The 22,755-nt window shown below is 48.7% G+C and overlaps 2 protein-coding genes across 3 annotated transcripts; both read left to right on the top strand.

Moving 5' to 3' along the window:
- The first annotated feature begins 11,598 nt into the window (after window positions 1-11,598).
- Window positions 11,599-13,360, top strand: LOC124634164 (metabotropic glutamate receptor 5-like). Its single transcript, XM_047169587.1, has 3 exons — window positions 11,599-11,890; window positions 12,083-12,988; window positions 13,356-13,360. Exons 1-3 carry the CDS (start codon window positions 11,599-11,601, stop codon window positions 13,358-13,360), a joined length of 1,203 nt encoding a protein of 400 aa, XP_047025543.1.
- On the top strand, window positions 13,049-22,745 carry LOC124633631 (glutamate receptor ionotropic, kainate 2-like). 2 transcript variants are annotated; one of them, XM_047168915.1, is made up of 17 exons: window positions 13,049-13,283; window positions 13,405-13,603; window positions 13,759-14,066; window positions 15,421-15,575; window positions 15,646-15,842; window positions 15,914-16,215; window positions 16,284-16,526; window positions 17,342-17,405; window positions 18,684-18,829; window positions 18,897-19,058; window positions 19,529-19,728; window positions 19,796-19,997; window positions 20,314-20,399; window positions 20,780-20,861; window positions 20,932-20,980; window positions 21,950-22,065; window positions 22,134-22,745. In XM_047168915.1, exons 2-17 carry the CDS (start codon window positions 13,540-13,542, stop codon window positions 22,575-22,577), a joined length of 2,820 nt encoding a protein of 939 aa, XP_047024871.1. In that variant the 5' UTR covers window positions 13,049-13,283; window positions 13,405-13,539; the 3' UTR covers window positions 22,578-22,745. The 2 variants fall into 2 exon arrangements, with proteins under 2 accessions (XP_047024871.1, XP_047024870.1); XM_047168914.1 differs by having other exon boundaries at window positions 13,049-13,603.
- The last annotated feature ends 10 nt before the right edge of the window (window positions 22,746-22,755 follow it).

Here is a 22,755-nt window from a genome sequence, read left to right as displayed (position 1 = left end):
ACATATACATGTTATAATACCCAGACCACGGCCAACAAGCATGCTCATCACACACAAATGTCGACCGAACCGGGAATCGAACCCGGGACCTCAGGTTCGGTCTTAAAATACAATTATGTTTGTTCATATCTCGCCTCATATTCAGCATTCTTTAATATGAAAGGGCATAATTATTAATATCTACCATACAAAAAATTTTCGATGTCAATAAATTAGAAATTATTTCAAAAAATTAAGAAAAACTAAAACATTCAATAAATCAAACAAAACAAATAAACTGTCAAGAACTAAAAAGAATATAAGAATATAAAAACTAAAATTAAATAATACTAGACGTTTACAAAATGTTAACAAAAACAAAATGTTAATTAAAACAATTCTACATGTCAAAAACAAAAACAAAATAAAATGTTACGTTTATTTGAATTAAGTATAGCAATTATATAACATCAATTAACATCGTCGTATATTAACATACATATAGTGGGGAAGCCTCAGATCAAAGAAATAAGAAGCACTGTTATCCCGTGTGAAGCCGGGCGGGTCGCTAGTTTATAATAAGGCTGTCCGCCCACGTGCGATATCGGTGACCGATTTTTTGTGGAAGAAAAATAGAGCACACTGATAGAAAATCCAAGTCACAATGGCCTACAAAACATCGGCCCTATTTATTTGTCCTACAAAAGCCTGACGTGGGCGGGCGGGCAGCCTCAAGCATATGTACCTATAGGTACACAAATAAAAAATAACCATAAGAAATCTGATAAACATTATTTGTATAATAATGGGGTTATAAGTGGATAGCTAAAATATTTTAACAAAAAAAAATATTTTCTTCTTTTTAGAGCGTTTAAATAAAGGTTTTTTTTTAAATATTGAAGTGCATTCATATTTGACTAAGTTCATAACTGAACACACACACAAGCGAACTGAGGATGGCGCGACGTGCGCGGCGCTCGCGGCAGAGCGGAGCGGCATGCGCGCTTTGGCGGCGGCGTGCGTGCTGGCGCTGGCGGCGCGGCTGGCGCTGGCGGGCGGGCGGCGCGCCGTGGTGCCGGGCGGCGTGCGCTTCGGCGCGCTGTTCGCGGTGCACGGCGCGCCGGCGGCGGCGGGCGCGGCGTGCGGCCCGGTGCGCGAGCACTACGGCATCCAGCGCGTGGAGGCGACGCTGCTGGCGCTGCGGAGCATCAACGCGGACGCGGCGCTGCTGCCGCGCCTGCAGCTGGGCGCCGAGCTGCGCGACTCGTGCTGGGCACCCGCCACTGCGCTGCGCCAGACGATCCACCTGCTCCGCGAGGCCATCGCGCCGCCCGACGCGCCCGCCGCGCCCTCCGCTTGCTCTCCGGTCAGTAGCGCCTGCAGGAACACATCACAATGCAGGCCTGTGGACAAGGTATAACCGTCCGTCTCAGCTGTAATGCTTCCTCACGTTGCAGGACAGGAAGGGTACTGAAATCTGTTTCCTGAACTACATCTATCGTGTGGCCATACGTTTCCAAAACGTTATGACTTTTCCTGATAGGTACTTATTTTTAACTTAACTAATGTTATTAAGCAATTACTGTTTTAATAATATTTTTTTTATTTATTCAGATAACTGAGATCCATGCAGTAGTTAGGTACACAAACAATATAATGAATATAATTATAATTAATACACAATAGTAAGCAGGGACTTAGTCCTCTGCACTAATTTCCACATAAGCGGGCAGTCGTGTCTACTGGTATACTTAGCACTCAAGATGCTGTGGCGACTTCCACGCAACCGACTGATGAAGGATGCGGTCTTCTTACGCCATATTACTGCAAAGCCATCTGTGTGCGCAACAGCAAACAATGCTGATGCGCTACAGAAACGTGGAAGCCGCAACAGCGCCCTGAACGCGTTATTAAATTGGACCCGCAGAGCATTGTATGTTCTCCGAGTATAGTTAGCCCACAGAGCTCCCGTGTACAGTGATGTACAATAAGTACGCTTTAAATAATGTAATTTTAACTGCGTCTGTACAACGGGACAATCTGCGGGCCAACATATTCGCCCGAACTGACAATGATCTGCGTTCCCTCTCCATATCAGCATCATCTTTTAAATCATCGGTGACCCAATTTCCAAGGTATTTAAATTGGTACACTCTATAGTCTGTTTTTTAATCTCGTAGACTAAACTGACATTACGAGTGTTGTCAGTTTATTGCAAATTCTTAAATAGTGATGTGGCACGACCGAAAATTTGCGTAAATAAAATCAAGTACCTATCGTTTTTTTACAATAAGTCATCCTGAAATAATGGGCTTATTCTTGATGATTACGCATGGCGTTGCGTGGTCAGATATCCCTGGCAGTTTTTAGCACGTCGTGCAGCCGTGTGTACGTACGTGAATTGTAAATATAAAACTTTGAATGAATATTAAATTCGTCTATTATAGATAAAAAGTTACGATTCACAAACCGGTATCGTAAGTACAACACTGCACCAAAGAGCTAGCAACATTATTTGTAAGTTTGACATTTTGCAAGTGTCAATTTAGTCTACGAGATTAAAAAACAGACTATAGATACCTAACGCTTCACCGTTCAGATGTCAGGTTGTACTGGTGGACTATATAACACATTAGCGATCGCATGCGACTTCGTACGCGGAGAGCCGTTATTATTTGCACAGATTTTTTAATTATAAGTCATAAAAGGAAGAAATAAAAATAATAAATAAGTATCTAGGCAAATTTTCAATCAATGGATTATTAACTCATTCTCCCCTATTTTCAATCAATGGTAGCACCGAAGTAACAAAAAATTAAACCGACTTCCAAAAACACTAAAAAGCAAAAAAATAAAATAATTTTAGGTGCATCGGCCTAGAAGTCGGTGTCTAATGGATGTTACTAAGTTAATTTTGCCACCGACTTCTAGGCCGATGCACCTAAAATTATTTTTTTTTTTGCTTTTTAGTGTTTTTGGAAGTCGGTTTAATTTTTTTTGTAAAAAAGTTTTTTATTTACAGCTTTTTAGTGATACGAATAGTTGTCACTATCCATATAAGTGGAAAGTTCTTATCAATACAAAGAATATAAGCCCAAATACGAGGTATTTTGCGCTAAGTCGTGTCAGAAGTATAGAAGGTATAGTTTAGTCAGATTTGGATGCCAACAAGTTACTTAATCGACCACACGACGGCAGCGCGTTGGCAGAAATAACGAGGTAAAGAAATCTTCCTTCCAATACTTAAACGTCGGTAAACATTTCCATTTAGGATATCCTTAAACTGTTTTTCGTCTTCACTGTCAAATCTGCTTTATTACCCATCTCAGCTTAAAGTTCTTGTCACCACGAATAAAATAAACCCAAACATTATGTAGCTGCTATCAACCATTAAAGAGCCCTAAACTGTACTGCACCTGCATCACTGACCTTGCTGTGGCAGCCATAACCCATCTCAGCTTAAAGTTCTTGTCACCACGAATAAAATAAACCCAAACATTATGTAGCTGCTATCAACCATTAAGGAGTTCCCTAAACTGTACTGCACCTGCATCACTGACCTTGCTGTGGCAGCCATAACCCATCTCAGCTTAAAGTTCTTGTCACCACGAATAAAATAAACCCAAACATTATGTAGCTGCTATCAACCATTAAGGAGTTCCCTAAACTGTACTGCACCTGCATCACTGACCTTGCTGTGGCAGCCATAACCCATCTCAGCTTAAAGTTCTTGTCACCACGAATAAAATAAGCCCAAACATTATGTAGCTGCTATCAACCATTAAGGAGTTCCCTAAACTGTACTGCACCTGCATCACTGACCTTGCTGTGGCAGCCATAACCCATCTCAGCTTAAAGTTCTTGTCACCACGAATAAAATAAACCCAAACATTATGTAGCTGCTATCAACCATTAAGGAGTTCCCTAAACTGTACTGCATCTGCATCTCGGACCTTGCAGTGGCAGTCATTACTCATTTCGGTGTAAAGATCTTGTCAACACTAATAAAATAAGCCCAAACACGAGGTAGTTAAGATGTGCCGTTTAGGAGTTCCCTCGATCCTCTGTCGTCTCCATCATCAGATCTGCCCTAAACCTCCACAGTATTGTAGTCTCATCAGATAAACACATAAATATAAAGTTTGTACCCCATGTTTGCCTACAATTTTCAAGAGATGCCCTCGATTTCTCAGGGTTTCCACCATCAGATCCTGATCTGATGACAATGGGACCAAATGACAAGCATACCCTTTCAAATAAAAAAAGAATTTTTGACATCGGTCCAGGCGTCTTTGAGAAATCAAGTAACAAACATTAAAAAAAAAAAAAAAATACAGCCGAATTGAGAACCTCCTCCTTTTTTTTGAAGTCGGTTGAAAAACAACTGGCGGGCGTTCGCTTTAGTCACAGTTAATTTTATTTGTGCTTTACTGAGTTTGATGTGAGATTCCTGAAAAAGATTCACATTACGGTGATTTTTTACAAGCTGTTTCTTTAGGCACTTCTATCAAAACTCAAAAATTTTCGCGCTTTCTACGCTCGCAGCTTCTTCACTTCACAGTAGGTAGTTTTTTGTTACAAGTTTTATATTAATGTGTCCCAAAATCTTAAAATGTTCGGGCTCGCTTCACCCGCGCAAAATAAGTTTGCAGTGATCTGTCACAGGTTACAGGCTCTCAATAGGTAAACAAGGGACGCTGGTGGAGTGCCCAGCATGGGCAACGCAGCGCCGTGACCTTGCGGAGGTGGTGGATGCTGCGGGTAATTTTTCGCTGCCGGCCGTCGTGTCCTGCATGATCGGCAGCGAAGAAGGGTGTAACGCCGCTGCTCCTATTGCGAGGATGTGATGGTTGCAAAGGAGACGGCGGAAAGCAAGAGGGAAGCTATTACCACTCTACCCGCCTGCAGTAGACGTAGTGGGCGTCGCAGGGAGGCCGATCTCTGGCCACTATAGGGCGCGGCTTGCGGGTGACAGACGAGGGGCCTCGAGACGGTGGCGTGGTGTCGCACGCGCCTCTCTTAGTTGTGTTCACGGTGGCCGCTGGGTGACGGCCACAGAGGGTGACGGGGCCCGCCTTCAAACATCCGGCGGGCCAATACCTGCCGGGGGTGCGGAAGAATTTTCTCCGACTTTAACCGAGCACCACATGAGGTGGGGAATCCAGGAGTGTTATATCGTAAAACATAATTTAAAAAAATTAGTCAAATATCTTTAAAAACGCGTTTTTAGCTTTACAAGATAGGTCCGTGATTTGACCCCGGGCGCCACCCGATGCTGCGCCGCCACTGATTCGTTATTTATTATTATCTACTGATCTTTGTGTTTGTTGTTTACGGAGAGGTAATGAAAAATCTTCCTTTCGTGATTTATGTTAAGAAAACTAAATGCAAATAATAATATAAAAAGTGTAGGTATTTCCCAGAACACACGAATATAATGTTCAAAAATCACTCCCCACTTTAAGTTTACATTACAGAGTTACAGTAATACATTAAGTTCCATCAGGGTCCATCAGGCAGGTTCCAGTGATTGATAAGCATGTGCATATACCAAACTTCAGCTTTCTAGTGCAAACGGTCATTGAGATTAACCGCGACCACACGGATGGAGACTATACGGGCTCCTATAGTTGTATACAGAACCCTAAAAATTAATAATTGAAAAGTGTTTCACCGTGTAGTCGCCAAGAGTGAGGTGACAGACAGCGAGAGCGCTCAGCGCCTCAGCCGGCATGCTTGCGGCTGTCAGCACTCGAGCACGTCGCCTGTCACGCGCCCTCACGGCTCGTCACGAGACGCGCGCTGTAGTGTGCGCTCTGTTGCAGCCGCCGCCGCGCAGGCGGGCGGAGGCGCGGCCGGCGGACGACGCGCCGCTGCTGGCCGTGCTGGGCCCGGGCGCCAGCGCCGCCGCCGTGCAGGTGCAGAACTTGCTGCAGCTGTTCTCCATTCCGCAGGTACCTGCCTACAATCAAATGCTGCGGTAAATCTAATGATTCCCACCTAATCACAACATTCCGCTATTAAATAAAAACACCTATCTAAACAAAATTATACATATTTATAACTAGCTTCTGCCAGCGGTTTCACCCGCATCCCGTGGGAACTTCTTCCCGTACCGGGATAAAAAGTAGCCTATAGCCTTCCTCGATAAATGGGCTATCTAACACTGAAAGAAATTTTCAAATCGGACCAGTAGTTCCTGAGATTAGCGCGTTCAAACAAACAAACAAACTCTTCAGCTTTATATATTAGTATAGATTACTTGTAGCGTTAGGCTAACAAATTAGAGCGGTTCACCGCCGTATGGTATGTCATTTTTGCTCATTTTTCCATAATCCGTGGTACTTATTGACCGCTTCACGTAGTTACAAGGTGCCGGGCTGTGCAGGTGTCGTACTCGGCGACGGCACGCGAGCTGTCGGACCGGGCGCGCTTCGCGACGTTCTTCCGCGTGGTGCCGTCCGACCGGCACCAGGCGCGCCTGCTGGTGGCGCTGCTGCGCGCGCACAACTGGACCTACGTGCACGCGCTGCACACGGACGGTGCGTGCGCGCGCTCGCGGCTCGCTGCGTCGCGCCTCCCGTGCCAGCCAGCTCGTCCTCTGCGCAGAGAGCTACGGCCAGAGCGGCATGGCGGCCTTCCGCGAGGAGGCGGCGCGCGGCGGCGTGTGCGTGGCGCGCGAGGAGGCGCTGCGGGCGGCGCCGGCACGGGCCGCGGTGCTGGCGGCGCTGGCGCGGCTGGCGCGCGGGCCGCGCGTGGCCGTGTGCTGGTGCGAGGGCCGCACGGCGCGCGCGCTGCTGGCGGGGCTGGCGGCGCGCCCGGCGCTGCGGCTGCGGCTGCTGGCCAGCGACGGCTGGGCGGACCGGCGCGACGTGGTGGCGGGGCTGGAGGAGGCGGCTCGGGGCGCGCTCACACTGCGCATCCGCTCGCCCTACCTGAAGGAGTTCGACGCGCACTACCTCGCGCTCAAACCTCACAACAACTCCAGGAATCCCTGGTTTAAGGTGGCCTTATGATGTATTTTGGTTTTTGTTGCATTTACAATTATATTAAAATAATTAAGTATATAATAGGTAATCCGTCAGAGAACCAAGGTCATCGACATAGCCCACCGAATCAGCAAGCTGAAGTGGCAGTGGGCTGGCCATATTAGCCGAAGAACCGATAACCGTTGGGGTAAACGAGTTCTAAAGTGGAGACCACGCCTCGGCAAACGTAGTGTAGGACGTCCTCAGGCACGGTGGAGTGATGACTTGCGCAAGACGGCTGGCAGGAGCTGGATGCGAGAAGCTGAAAATCGATCTCAGTGGCGTGCACTTGGAGAGGCCTATGTCCAGCAGTGGACTGCGATAGGCTGATGATGATGAATTAAGTATATAATTATTATCTTGTATGTCTCTACCCGACCACGGGACTACAGAGTCCCGGATTTTTGGAAGGCGAACGTGGGGCCGAAGCCAACACTCTGAAGCCCTTTTGAGACAACTTTAATGAAATGGCGACACAAAACCGACGATTATCCCTGTATATGTTACAGCGAAAGTAATATCTATATCTGGATAATATATATGTATGTAAAGAAAATAGGTTTTAATTTAGTTTATTTTTTTCTTTTTATTTGACGTGCTTACACGATGGTTTTTGAATGTCATAATTTGGCATTGGGTTTTGACTTGAGATTTTTATTTAAGAAAATGTGATTAAAAAATTGTAAAGGGCTTATTACACTTGACTGAATTCAGTCGACTAAATTCAGTCGTCTAATTAGGTTTCTAAATTCGTTTGTTGCCCGTGGTACTACCAATAGTACTACCAGTAGTACGTACCACGGGCAAATTTTTCTTCCCGTAGTACTACCAAGCGGTCTGGTAGTACCACAGGCAAGAAAAAACTGCCCGTGGTACTACTGTCAATATTTTAGTTTTTTTTCAACCCTTTTGTTGTCACAGTTGATATTGTCATCCTAGAAAGAGAATTGAAATATATTTATTTTTTAATGTGGATGTATTTTGGTACTATTTCCTAAATAGATCTGGTAGTTGTGAAATTTTTCATTGCTCAAAATCGACAAGAGTCAAAAACACTTAGTTTTTTTTTTCACAAATCAGAATTGAATACCTTGATCTCGTGGGATTTACTTGATGTATTTTATGCTATCCTGGTACTTGGTCAGCATTTCCGTCTGGACATTGGAATACTCAGGTAAGTTATGCTGTCTTGGTACACGGGGAGAGCAGTTGCATCGAAATTCCGAGATTGGTAGGTTTACTAAAACTAAGTGTTTTTGACTCTTGTCGATTTTGAGCAATGAAAAATTTCACAACTACCAGACCTATTTACGAAACAGTACCAAAATATATCCACATTAAAAAAACATATATTTCAATTCTCTTTCTAGGATGTCAATATCAACTGTGACAACAAAAGGGTTGAAAAAAAACTAAAATATTGACAGTAGTACCACGGGTAGTTTTTTCTTGCCTGTGGTACTACCAGACTGCTTGGTTGTACTACGGGAAGAAAAATTTGCCCGTGATACTACTGGTAGTACTATTGGTAGTACCACGGCCAACAAACGTCTAAATTATTTAATGAAATCTACCTTCCTAAATGCTATTACATTTGACTGAATTTAGTGATTCTTTATTCAAGGGATTTTTGTACACAATAAGCGACGATGTCAATCCCATCGTACTTCTATAAACATATGGACTTACTTCCTAAACTAATAAGAAACCTAAATAACACAAAAAAGGAAAATGGGCAATTCCGGTCCAAATGTCCACCACGAACGAGACGTATATGGCTAGATAGCCCATTAAATATAGAACATTTTTTGTTATGAAAGTAAAAAAAAATATAATGCCAGAAAAAAGTTATAGCAAAATCAAATAAAACATTTTATAGATTTTTTCAATTTCATTTTTTCAATTACTTTTCGTGATGTTTGATTTTCATACTTCTGTAACTTCTGACAAATAGAATTGTTCATTATTAGAGAGAAGACACCACCAGTTACATCGAACTTTCTTAGATCCAGGAACCGCTGAGTATATTCAAGCACTTCTGGCGCCTCTATTGGTTAGTGATTCGTACATCCATCGGGCAAAAAAATATGGGCTGTTTATATGTAAATGTGTCTTACTCATCTTAGTTTTAGATAAAATGCGGAAATGGAAGTGGAATAAAATAAAAAATAATAATGATAACATAAAAAACTACCGAAAATGAAGAATACATTTTTGGCTATAACTTTTTTTTGGCATTGTTTTTTTTTACTTTCTTAGTAAAAGTTACTCTAAATTAAGTGGACTATTTAATTATATAGGTCTCGTTCGTGGTGGACATTTGGACCAAACTTCATACATTCTTGCCCAATCTCCTTTGTATGTATCAAAAAAAAAATTGTTCGCCGGCCTGGGGACTAATAGAAACGTACCCAAGGACAATCCCCGGTTCTGTGCTAAACTATTGCTAAATCTTCTTCTTCTTATAAATAAAAATGAATTGTTGTTCGTTAGTCTGACTAAAACTCGAGAATGGCTGGACCGATGTAGCTTATTTTGGTTTTAAAATGTTTGTAGAGGTCTAGGGAAGGGTTAAACGATACGAAGTTCGCGGGATCAGCTAGTCTTCTATATAAATAAAAATGAATTGTTGTTCGTTAGTCTGATTAAAACTCGAGAACGGCTGGGCCGATTGAGCTGATTTTGGTTTTAAAATGTTTGTCGTAGTGCAGGGTAGGTCTAAACGGTGAGCAAATAAAGAAAAAAAAATTAAAAAGTATTGTGTCGTGTGTTTGTGACTTACTAAATATGCCAATAATTAGGCGGTACGAAGTTCGCCGGGTCAGCTAGTATGGAATAAAACTACTAGGGCTATTGGGATGGGATGCTAACGGGCTGGGGATGGGGATAACTTTGGGAACTGTGGCACCTGCCGATAACAATTTTTGCACACGTAAAACTGGCAGGTGGAGACTCGCCAGCTCACTTACTGGGCCCCTGGGAATCAGTCACTGAATAGCAACATGAGGGTAACAGGTACATGAGCGGCTGAAGGGTGAGGATACCTCGGCGGACTTTAAACGCAGATCACGCGCTTCCTGTGGGTCCAGCATCACCGGCCCACTCGCCACTTACCACGAGGCACCTACCCTCTGAGCAGGGCTACTAACCGTGCTCTAGCGACTCCACTAATTATTATATTAATTTATTAAAATATTATTTAATTATATTAAAATATTCTCAGGAGTTTTGGGAGCAGAAGTTCCATTGCTCGCTTTCTGCGGCTGCGCCGGCGGGAACTCCACGCTGCACAGGTTCAGCCTTGCCTTGTCAATTCTATAATTTATTTTGTCGAGTAGGTTTATGTGTATGCATGAGAGCAGAGTACATGCCATATGTATGACTCTATTAATTATCCGAGTATGAAGGTGCGGAGACATAGCTTATTATGGCAAAGCTCACGATGAAAATCCATTCTTTAGCGACGAATGAAAGCCAACTGCATGCGGCAGAGATAACAATGTTAAGAAGAATAACTTTTATTGGAACTTAATTACTATTAAAATAATAAAGGGGAAATATTAAAACTTAGTATCAAACAATTCATCCGCATCGCTGTCAGCGGGGATCGTGCCCAAAAGACTGGCTGCATTGCCACGCTGGATGGCAATGCCTCTTCTCCTTAATCCTTAATAATTTGGCCGAAGTATAGGCCAGCCTTTTGGTCACGAGTGGACTCCACTAATCACTTACTGATTTCTCGAAAGAGTCTGGGCACTTGGGCCCCATGGTCCCAAGGTTTCAACCCCAAACGGCTCAAAAATGCAATTGCCGGTGAGGTTTACATATTTGTGCCGTTTGAGGTTTTCCGCGGCTGCAGCAGCTGCACCGACACAGCTCGCGGTACTGGGAAGGTGGGAAGGTGCAAGGGTGGCGACGCAAGTTGCGTCCCACACCAAAGACCTTCCCATCTTCCAAGGCATTATTAAAAAGAATGTGAGGTGTTACGCAAATAGATACAGTAAGGAATGAGAATATTAGAATAAGTTACCCGAAAAGCTATTTGGACACCGGCTATCACGGCACGAGATGCGGAGGAATGTGGATCATGTTGTGAGAAAAGAATGTCATGAAAGTGGATGGATATAGTGGTTCCTTCCTTCTTCCTCCCTGTTCCCAATTTTATCAGAGTCGTCTCGTCAAAGTCGTCATGGCTACACGCTACACAGTCACCACAGTCACGGTTTTTTGAGAAAACTCTGACGCACTAGGTATGGAGTCCCTGGCGACCAACTACACGCAGGAGCCGAAGCTGGCGCTGGTGGTGCGCGGCGTGTACTCGCTGGCGCACGCGCTGCACAGCATGCGGCGAGCGGCGTGCGGCGAGCGGCCCGCACGCGGCCTGTGCGCCGCCATGCTGCCCTTCAACGTGTCGCGCTACCGGCAGCACTTGGCGCGCGTGCGGTTCCGCGCGCCCGACGGCGGCCGCGTCGCCTTCGACGACAACGGCGACCCGCCGCCCGAGTCAGTAGCCGCCCCCCACCCCTAACCCCGCGCGCCACCGCCCCCGCTCACCCCGCTCGTGTTCCGCAGGCTGAGCGAGTACGACGTGATGAGCTTCGAGCGCGCGGGCGCCGGCTGGCGCTACGTGCGCGTGGGGCGCTGGCGCCACGGGGAGCTGCAGCTGCGCGGGGGCGCGGACGCGGCGTACCGGCGCGCGCGCGGCGTGCCGGCGGCGTGCTCGGCGCCGTGCGGCGCGGGGCAGTGGGCGCGCGCGGGGGAGGGGCGCGCGCGCTGCTGCTGGACGTGCGAATCGTGCGCGCCGCTCGCCGTCACCGTGCCGCCACCGACGCCCGGCTGCCGGCTGTGTCCGACGGGGCACCGGCCCGACCAAGATCGCACCAGTAAGAGTCTTGTACCTACAGAGCTTTCAGAATAGCATTGATTAGTCGAAAACCAGGATAGCATAACAATACTCAAGTATCGACGCTTTTGTTCAAAGTGCACGGACAGCATATAATACAGGGAGTAAATTCCTCGGGACTCGGGACGCTAACTTAAGATTTCTGTGTCCAGACATGTATGTGTTAGTGCAGGATGTTTGCCGTCGGAGGTGGAGTGGGGCGGCGGGGGCCGCGGGCCGCGCACCGTAGCCGCTGTGGCAGGCGTCTCCGGGCTGGCCGCGGTCGCCACGTGTGCGGTGACGTTCTGGCGCTACCGAGCGACGCCGGTCGTCAAGTCGGCGTCCCGCGAGCTGTGCGCGTTGCTGCTGTGCGCGGCGGCGGTGTGCCACGGCGCGGCGCTCGCTGCGGTCATGCGCCCAGCTCCGCTGCCGTGCGCACTGGTGCGTCTGGCGGCTCCTGCTCTCGCAGGCGTGTACGCGGCTGTGCTGGCGAGGACAGTGCGAGTGGCCCGGCTGGTGGCGGCCTGCGAGCGGCGGCCAGCATCTCGGCCGCGACTGCTGTCGTCGCGCGCACAGGTGTGCGCCTGGATAGCACTAAGCGCGCCGGGTGCATGCACCGCGGTGTGGAGCGCGGTGCACTGGCCGGCCTCACCGCGCCTGCTGCACCCGGGGCGCGCGCGCTCCGTGCTCGCGTGCGGCGGTGAGCACGCTGTGGCGCAACTGTCGCCGTTGGTGCCGGCGCTGGTGCTGCTGGCCACGTGCGTGGTGCTGGCTGTGCACACGCGCCACCTGCCGCACAACTTGAACGAGACTCGGTTCGTGGGCGCGGCAGCGTACGCGACGTGCGTCATGTGGGTGGCGTTCGTGCCGCTGTACGCGGCGAGCGCGGCGCGCACGGCCACGCTGTGCGCGTGCGTGTCGCTGTCGGCGGGCGCGTGCGTGGCGCTGGCGCTGGGCCCGCGCGCCTGGGTGTGCGCGTGCCGGCCGGCGCGCAACACGCGCGCGCACTTCCTCACCGCCACCTCCATCCGCTGCCACGTGGGCAAGTACCGCGCGGCGCGGGGGTCGGAGCGCAGGGAGGCGCGGCGCGACGCGGCCTGCCAGACGGCGGCGGCGCGCGGGGCGGGGCGGACGTGCGCGGCGGCGGGCGCGTGCGCGCGGGTGGTGCGCACCACGCACGCCGACGCCACCGACGTGCTGATCGTGCTGCTGCAGCACCAGCACGCGCTGCCCGACGCGCTCGCACACGAGGCCCCAGACCTCCAGCTCGAATGACCCGTACTCGGGGTGCCCGAAAGTTCAATGATATTGAAGCACCTAGTAAACACGAGCCCTTACTTAGAAAGTTCAATGTACGCAGTTGATCATCTCACTTACGCGATAGCTATCTCACGGTACAACTACTTTTAGATTTCTGTGAACTTGTGCATTTTATACAAAAGCTTGAATACGAGCATTTTATGCAGACTAGGTAATATTATGTATGTAGAGTTATTTATTTCATGAAACCGTCAGGCTAGTCAGCTAGCGTCGCGACGCGTAAACTATGATGCGTGCTTACAAAAATAACCCGTGAACCGGGTCAGCGTCGCGGCGCGCCAGTGCGAGCACGCGCGTCCCCGGGCGCGCTCACGTGCTCCGTGCGACACCATGCTGCCGGGCCGGGCGCTGCTGCTGCTGCTGGCGACTGCCGCCGCACAGGACCTGATCATCGGTCAGTTGTTGTCTGTTGCCGGTGCATGCCCGCACCTCAACACATGACTCTCCACCTCCACCAACGAAATACCAAAACCAAACAGGCAACCTACGTGTTGTTGTTGTCAAAACAACAATAGGTGTGTGGTTTGTGAAGACGCGTGGTGTGCGCAGGCGTGGTGGAGCAGCCGGCGCGCGCGCTGCAGCTGGCGGCGGCGAGCGAGGCGGCGCGGGTGGGGGGAGGCGGCGTGCGCGTGGCGGCGCTGGAGCCGGGCGAGGCGCTGGCGCCGCCGGGCGCGGCGTGCGCGCAGGCGGGCGCGGGCGCGGGCGCGGCGCTGGCGGGCGGCGGCGCGCGCGCGCTGCGGCTGGCGGCGGCGGGCGCGGCGCGCGCGGCGCTGCCGCTGTTGCTGGTGGACGCGGCGCCCGCCGACGCCGCCTGGGAGGCGCTCGAGCTCTACCCGCATCCGCAAGTGCTGGCGCAGGTGCTTTTTGACTCCTTCTTTGTTTTTTGGCCAAATGTATACAGTTTTCGACGGCGAAAAAAATTTAGGTAAGTTCTTATATTTATCTTGAACATATTTCTAAGAACCCTGTTAATTTCAAAACATGTTTTCGAAAAGTTTTCTCGATACAAAAAAAAATTAAACTTATCTACCTCTAAAATGATCTTCTAACAAAAATATCTGTATTACTTATTAAGGTATTGATAAAATTAATAAAATGTTTCGCAATCAACTCTTAAATACCCCGTAAAATAATTTAATTTATATTTGACTGCATGTTTAGAATAAATAGTGGGTAGGTACTTAAATAAAAATATTATTATTTAAAAAAATATACTTTATTCAATAGTTTTACAAATGACCTTATATTAAATCTAATTAATTTAAAAAAATATTATATATGTATGTCTCTTCTTGACCTCGGGACTACAGAGTCCCGGATTTTTGGGAGGCGAACGTGGGGCCGCCGAAGCCAACACGCTGAAGCCCTTTTGAGACAACTTTAATGAAATGGTGACACAAAACCGACGATTATCCCTGTATACACTATGGAAATGTACCCAAGGACAATCTCCGGTTCTGTGCTAAACTATTGCTAACTATGGATGAAAACTACTTGGGTGGGCTATTGTGATGGGATGCTAATGGACTAGGAATGGGGAAACTACGGGAACTATGGCACCTGCCCATGACAATGTATTAAATACATGTAAAAATGGCAGGTGGAGACTCGGCACCTCACTTACTGGGCCCCCGGGAATCAGTCACTGAATAGCAACATGAGGGTAACAGGTACATGAGCGGCTGAAGGGTGAGGATACCTCGGCGGACTTTAAACGGATCACGCGCTCCCTGTGGGTCCAGCAACACCGGCCCACTCGCCACTTACCACGAGGCACCTACCCTCCGAGCGGGCTGCTAACCCTGCTCTAGCGACTCCCCTCTGACCGGCCGATGAAGGCAAGCCAAGAGGGGGGAGACCTATCCCCCGTCACGCTTCGGGGTCGCTACTCCCCGTCATCCGCCTCAGATGCCCTGCGGGGCTTATTATTATATTATTACTTATAAGTACTATATAACACTACTTATTTAAAATTGTATGGAACTCTAAAGTCTGTTTGAATCTATTGTTTTCTTATGTACTTATGTGTTATTTGTACGTGAGTGTTTGGTTCCTGAATAAAATAAAACAAAGTGTGACAGCTGATAGTTATATTCAACTCTCAGATTGATGAATAGGTACCTAGTTCACATCAATCTTGACTGTAACATTTTTTTTGTATTAAGGAGTATAGTAGTAAAGTGTAACTCGGAGACAATGTGGTGTGCGCAGGCGTGCGCGGAGCTGTGCGAGGCGAAGGGCTGGACGCGCGCCGTGCTGCTGCACTGTGGCGACGCGCGCGCCGCCGCCCTGCTCACCGCGCGCGCGCGCCCGCTCGCGCTGCTGGCGCGCCGCCTGCCGCCCGCCGCCGACGACGCGCTGCTGCGGTGCGTGTACCCCGCTCCGAGCGCGCCACCCCGCTACACCCCTCTCATGCCAAGTCCATGCGCTTCACAGGAACCTACTGCTCGTCTTGAAGAAGTCTGGCCTGACCAACTTCATCGTATGGTGCGATGCGGCGTGCGCCGTGCGCGTGCTGGACGCGGCGCAGCGCGTGGGGCTGCTGGCGGAGCGCCACTCCTACATCGTGCTGTCGCTGGACCTGCACACGCAGCCGCTGCACGACTACAGCCACGGCGGCGCCAACGTCACCGGTGAGCAGACCAGCGCCGCCCCGCGCCCCTCGCCCCTCACCCCGCGTCGCCTCACGCCCCTACCTCCGCAGGGTTACGTCTGTTCGACCCCGAGGCGCCCGAAGTGGTGGAGGTTATGGAGCAATGGCGCAAGATGTACGCGGAGCGACTCGGAGTCGCGGCCGACGACGAAGGCGACGGGGACTCCCCGGAAGCAGAAGAAGCGGCGGCCATAGCAGCCGCGCCGCCGACCGCCTTGCTGCTGGCGCACCTGGGCACCGAGCTGGTGGCGGAGGCGTGGCGCCGGCTGCAGCTGCCACCGGCCGCGCCCGCCGACTGCGCGATGGGCTCGGGCGCGTTCCACGCGGACACGCTGCTCAACTACCTGCGATCGGCAAGTAGACAGCTAGAGGCGAGGGGCCGCGCTCGGGTTAATGGCGCGGCTGACGGCGCTGTGCGCAGGAGGAGTGGAGCAGCGAGGACGGCGCCGGGCGGCTGGTGGGCGGCGCCGTGGCGTGGGAGGTGGACGGCGCGCGGCGCGAGGTGCAGCTGCAGGTGGTGGAGCTGGCGCGCGGCGGGCGGCTGGCGCGCGCGGGGCTGTGGGCGCCGCGCGCCGGCCTGTCCTGGCAGCGCCGCGACCCGCCCGCCTCCGACCCGCCGCCCGACTCCATGACCAACCGCACCTTCACCGTGCTCATTGCCAAGGTGCGTCGACATCGTAACGACTCAACTGTACTTACATGTGATAAAAGTCCCGACCACAACTAAAACGTAATAGTCAATACTGGGCACGCTTTGACGTCTAGGACCTTTCAGAAAGTACCCGGTTTAAATACATAAAACAGCATAAAACTGACTGTTCATACAATGGCAGAGTTTGATTTATTTATTAGCGGTGAACCAATTCAAAAAAATATTTATTCCCGTTGAACTCCATAGAAAAAATGAAAAGAAATCTTGTTGAATCCGAATATAATGTACACGTGAATCCATTTATTATGATTCCGCCTACCTATATTGACCAACCGTTTACTGTGACGTAATACACTACGAAGTTTGGTTTTCTTATGAAATTCTTTATTAAAAAGTCGGATAAGTAGGTACATGACTTCGTCTTTAGTGACATTTCGCTTATTGTAACATCTATATAATCTGCATCCTACCTTTAACAATAAACGGGAGAGTCATGCGATATCCGACGACGCGCGACGTGTTTTATTCAGAGAAAACTGTACAAACATGTGTACTCATTGCATATTATTTCTATTTTATCTCTCTTATGTTTTTGCCTGGTAATAAATACATTTGTAGAAGTGCAGTGCATGCTGGCAAAATGAAGAGATTTTTTATTTTTCTACGAAATGCTTTGTATGAGTAACGTCCGCTTAGTACCTACGAAGTCCCTTCGATATCACTTTAAACGGCGCGGCGTAAAACGTAATAATAATGCACTCTCTACTGATGCGATGCGATGGGAATAGCTGAATAGCAAATGGGATCCATGAGTGAGTCTGTTTCAGAGCGACCCGTACGTGATGATGCAAGAGTCTACCGAGCGCCTCACTGGGAATGATCGCTACGAAGGTAAACCGACTGCAATCACTGACCATCCTCATCCGTCCTATTCGTGGATATCATCATCATGCCATGATCAGGTCTTGTCTCATTATAACGGACAAAACAAAATGAAATCCGCATGTATAAGTATAACCAAAGTTATAACCTGTACCTAATGGGACATTTCACGTGAAGCGGACAAGGAAAATTGTTAATATATCATTAATTTGTATTTGACACAAGAAAGAAACAAACAAGAAAAAACGTTTTTGGAGCAGTAGAAAAGTTTTATTATTTGCGAAACGTGACTGGGGCTATTAGTCACGTTTCGCAAATAATAAAACTTTTCTACTGCTCCAAAAACGTTTTTTCTTGTTTCTTTCATGTTTCTTCGAAACATGTTATATAGCAATGTCGTATAACATGTTATGTTACATAGTCTGCACCCACCTTTATGTAGTTATATTTTTATATTATATTAATAAAACTTATTTCATATCATTAAATGAGGTTAAATATACGCTAAAACGATATAGAATATTAATAAAGTTGCAATATCTCGCAAACTGCTCAACCTTGCAAGTGCTACATATGACGCCCCTTGCGACGCGGGTGTATATTATTCAACGTACCGCCTAAACTAATAGAGATCCCATTTTAAATTTTCTAGTGTACTTTCATTATCGTTTAAGCTATATTTTGAAAAATTTTTTTTTTTTTTTAATTGGTCGAAGTGACTGTAATTCTGGTTTGAAAAGTTTACTTCCGGTTTTGGCCATCAATTTTTTTTTAATTTTTGAAGTTTTTTTTACTGTCGAAAAGAACAGTATATTTTTAATATGTATCGCTATGTAAAATATTTTTTAGTAGATTTGTTATATTCGAAAAATTACTTTCGAAAAATTGTAGTACCAATCAACGACAATTCTTTTGAAACCTATAACTTGGTAAATATACACTATACAAAAAAAATATTTTGCGTACACATTCATACCTACTAGAAGTACAAATGGGCCGAATGTGGTCGATTTTCAGAACCTCACTTTTTTTTCCTTGTCCGCTTCACGTGAAATGTCCCTAATGGTAGATTATGGTGTAAATAAATAAACAATCGCTATCACATTTAATGAAACTGACTTAAAAAAACTGTTAACCCAAAAATAATTAATTACAATTTTTTTTTTTTTTCTTTTTTTATCCAATGGCTTATTTAAAGATACTTATGGTGTTTTGCATGATACGCGTGTATGTTTTGAAGCCGGCGAAATGTAATACTTAGATATGCATGGTTGTGACTTGTGTCAGGGTTCTGCATCGAGCTGATCGACCAGCTGGCGAGGCTGCTGCAGTTCAACTACACGTTCGTGCAGCAGGAGGACGGCGACTACGGCAGCAAGGACAACGTGACGGGCAAGTGGTCCGGCATGCTGGGCCGCCTCATGGAGGACAAGGTCCGCCCACCCCTCCCCGTCGCCCCGCCACCCCGCCAACCGCCTCACTGAGCCTCTGTGTGTGCAGAACATCGACTTCGCAGTGACGGACCTGACCATCACGGCGGAGCGCGAGCAAGCGGTCGACTTCACAACGCCCTTCATGAACCTCGGCATCAGCATACTGTTCCGCACGCCGAAGCAGCCCGAGCCCAAGATATTCGCCTTCCTGCTGCCTTTCTCAAACGGCGTAACACCATTATAAAATTCATTAATTCCTTAGCAACATATCGGAGCCAATTTGGCCGGCATTCATCGTCATCAATTTTACAAGGAGCGAATGGCTATTTGACCTCCTCAACCCAGTTACCTGTACAACAAAATACCTCTAGGTAAGACTGGTTGTCAGACTCACTGGTTTCTGATTACCCGTAACGACTGCTAATGATGTCCAATGACAGCCGGGACCTACAGTTTATCGTACTCTCCGAAACACGGTCATTGTATCCAAGATATACTTAGAAAGAACATATTATAACCTTTGAAAACTTGCATTGCTACTTGCCTGACGTGGAATCGAACCCATAGAGGTTGGTTCTTTACCCACTGGGCCACCACGACTTTATTTTTGGCAACCACGGCAACAATTTGGCCGGCATTATTCTGTACAAAATAATAGCAAGCAATGGGTATATCAGAGCTCAACGACTGGACCGTCAGGTGTGGCTGTGCCTGGGCTTCGCGTACTTGGGGACTTCGTTGCTACTGTACGTGGTGGGCAGGCTTAGCCACGAGGAGTGGCAGAACCCGTACCCCTGCATCGAGGAGCCTCCCGCGCTCGAGAACCAGTTCACGCTAGCGAACGCGCTGTGGTTCAACCTGGGCGCCGTGCTGCTGCAGGGCTCCGAGATCGCGCCCGTGTGAGTACCCGCGGTCACGCGACCCTGTGTGAGACTGTGCTCGCGCTCACCGGCCGCGCTGTTGCAGGGCGTACAGCACGCGCGCCGTGGCCAGCGTGTGGTGGCTGTTCGCGCTCGTCATCACCAGCTCGTACACCGCCAACCTGGCCACGCTGCTAGCCAAGAAGTCCTCGGACCAGGTGATCACCAACGTACAGGAGCTGGCCGACAACCAGCTCGGCATCGACTACGGCGCTAAGCACGGCGGCTCCACCTACACATTCTTTAAGGTGCGTGATACCACAGCGACACCAGCCTGTATTACTTGCCTATAGACTATAGTGACAGTCAATGTTAGAATTTATTTATAAAAAACAAACATTAAAAATTTTGTGTCATTTAAAGTACAAAGCACTTTATTCAAACCAAGAGCGCCTACAATTTCGAGTTGCCGTTGATTTCTCTGCCATTGGTTTCCATTATCAGACAATGACCTGATGACAATGGGACCAAACGACAACTATCTATTTCATATAATGAAAGATTTTATCTTTTTCGATCATGTCATAAAAGAGACATTGCAGATGGTGTATGTTATGCTTGCAGCACTCGCAGAGCGAGCTGTACCAGCGGATGTTCGAGCACATGCGCACGCGCAAGATGCCCGCCTCCAACGTCGAAGGCATTGCCAAGTAACGCACCTTAACGTATTTATTTATTTATTTAGGACAACCAACAAATCTTACACTAGTTACAATGAGTGTTATTACGAAATTTTCAATCTTATGCTAAGTGTAGACTTAATTATAGGTTGCCACAGCATGCATGTATTATTGAGTTTGAGCGTCCGACATTCAGGAGCAGCTAAAAACGTTGCAATCGACTTGCGTAGTGTACCCTCAGATGAAGCTTATTGTACTGGCTTTAACAGCCGCGACACGCGACCTTGTGCCACACTATGGCACACACAGGAAACACGGTTCCTCGTTTGCTCCGATATTCATGATCAGTTATTGGTTCCGTGCAAACACTTATCGACACATATGTGTTGTAACTGTTGCCATGGTTACAGAGTGGAGAGCGGCAAGTACGCGTTCTTGATGGAGTCCACTTCTATCGACTACTTGACCGAGCGGAACTGCGGCGTCACGAAGGTAAGCGGCACCGCCATCACCCGCTCACTCAGCCACTCACGCACTCTCACCCGCCCCGTATGCTCCGCAGGTGGGCTCGCTACTGGACAGCAAAGGCTACGGCATCGCGATGAAGAAGAGTAAGATTCTCCTTAAATTGTTCAAAAGATAAACGTCAAAGGCATAAGAAACTGGCAAATAACGTAGCTTTCTATTGGTAAAATAACTTGCGAATCGGTTTAGTAGGGAAAGTGTGTTGTTTAGTATGTAGGTGAACAATGTACATAATAATAATAATAAACAACTGTGCGTACCATGCGTTTTTATATAATACATACAACGTGTGTCGGAAACCGTCAGCAAACTGGTTTCGCGTTGCGACTGTGACCGTACTTATTTAACTATAAGTTGACAAAGTTTTTGCACTGAATAAAATTCATTCGTGTACTTATATTAACCAGTATAAGAAGTCGTGGTGGCCTAGTGGGTAAAGAACCAACCTCTCAAGTATGAGGGCGCGGGTTCGATTCCAGGTCAGGCAAGTACCAATGCAACTTTTCCAAGTTTGTATGTAGGTACTTTCTAACTGTATCTTAGACACCAATGACTGTGTTTCGGATGGCACGTTAAACTGTATGAACAATGAACATCCTTGACAGTCGTTACGGGTAGTCAGAAGCCAGTAAGTCTGACACCAGTCTAACCAAGGAGTATTGGGTTTCCCGGGTAACTCGGTTGAGGAGGTCAGATAGGCAGTCGCTTCTTGTAAAGCACTGGTACTCAGCTCAATCCGGTTAGACTGGAAGCCGACCCCGACATAGTAGGGAACAAGGCTCGGAGGATGATGACTTATAATAACCAGTATATCAACGTAGGTTATTTAATGTGATCAGGAACGACACTCTGTATATTCTTTGAAACCCGCCCATTTTTTGGAAGACCAAAAATTATATACAGATGTCTCAAAAACCTTGAAGCCCTTGTTAGTTCACTCGTAAATCATGGAGTTGTTCACAGCCGCCGCGTACGTATTTGACCTAGAAGGCGCCTGACTACCTGCCTCCGGGCATGCTTCCTTCCTCCGTGGTACTGACCTAGCTGTGTTGCAGACTCGCCGTTCCGCCAGGCCATGAACCTGGGCCTGCTGAACCTGCAGGAGGCGGGCACACTGCGCGAGATGCAGCACACGTGGTGGAAAGAGAAGCACGGTGGCGGCGCCTGCAAGGTCAGTCCCGACAGTCCCCCCCTCACACACCTTCCCAGGAGCCAGTGCTAATGTTGTTGTGTGTGTAGGTGGACGAGGAGCACGAGAGCGAGGAGCTCAACATGTCCAACTTCCTGGGGCTGTGGCTGGTGCTGGTGGTGGGCAGCGCGCTGGGCATCGTGCTGTCGTGCTGCGACCTGGCGTGGGCAGCGGCGCGGCGCGCGCGCGCCTCCGGCCGCCGCTTCCACACGCACTTCTGGGAGGAGCTACGCTTCGTGTTCCGCTTCGAGCAGTCCGTGAAGCCGCTGCAGGGCCCGCTCAGCGGGACGCCCAGCTCCTCGGCACACTCCGAGGCGGCGGAGGCCGAGGCGGAGGCGGAGGCCGAGGCCGAGCCTGAGGAGACGCCGGAGCCGCGCGCGCGCTCGGGCTCGGGCGCGGCGGGCGCCCGCCGGCGCCGCTCGTCCATGCACGCGGCCAGCCTGCGCCTGGCGCGGCACACCAACAGGGACTCGGCCACGCCGGCGCGCCGCTGACGCCTGCCGCAGCACGGGGCTGCCCGGCTTTGTGCTTCGCTAGTTCGACTGGTTGAATATGTTGAGTGGGTGCTGTCGGCAGCCACTACGAATTGCTTTGGATTAGTTTGTAAATATAATGTATTCTGTTAGTTTGTAACGATACATTACATGGTTGATGCGAGTCTACATGGTGTAA

The sequence above is a fragment of the Helicoverpa zea genome, chromosome 10 (genome assembly GCF_022581195.2).
Source record: "Helicoverpa zea isolate HzStark_Cry1AcR chromosome 10, ilHelZeax1.1, whole genome shotgun sequence".
Lineage (NCBI taxonomy): Eukaryota > Metazoa > Arthropoda > Insecta > Lepidoptera > Noctuidae > Helicoverpa > Helicoverpa zea.
Note: the sequence above shows the minus strand (reverse complement) of the source record. Positions and strands in the feature narration are given on the sequence as shown.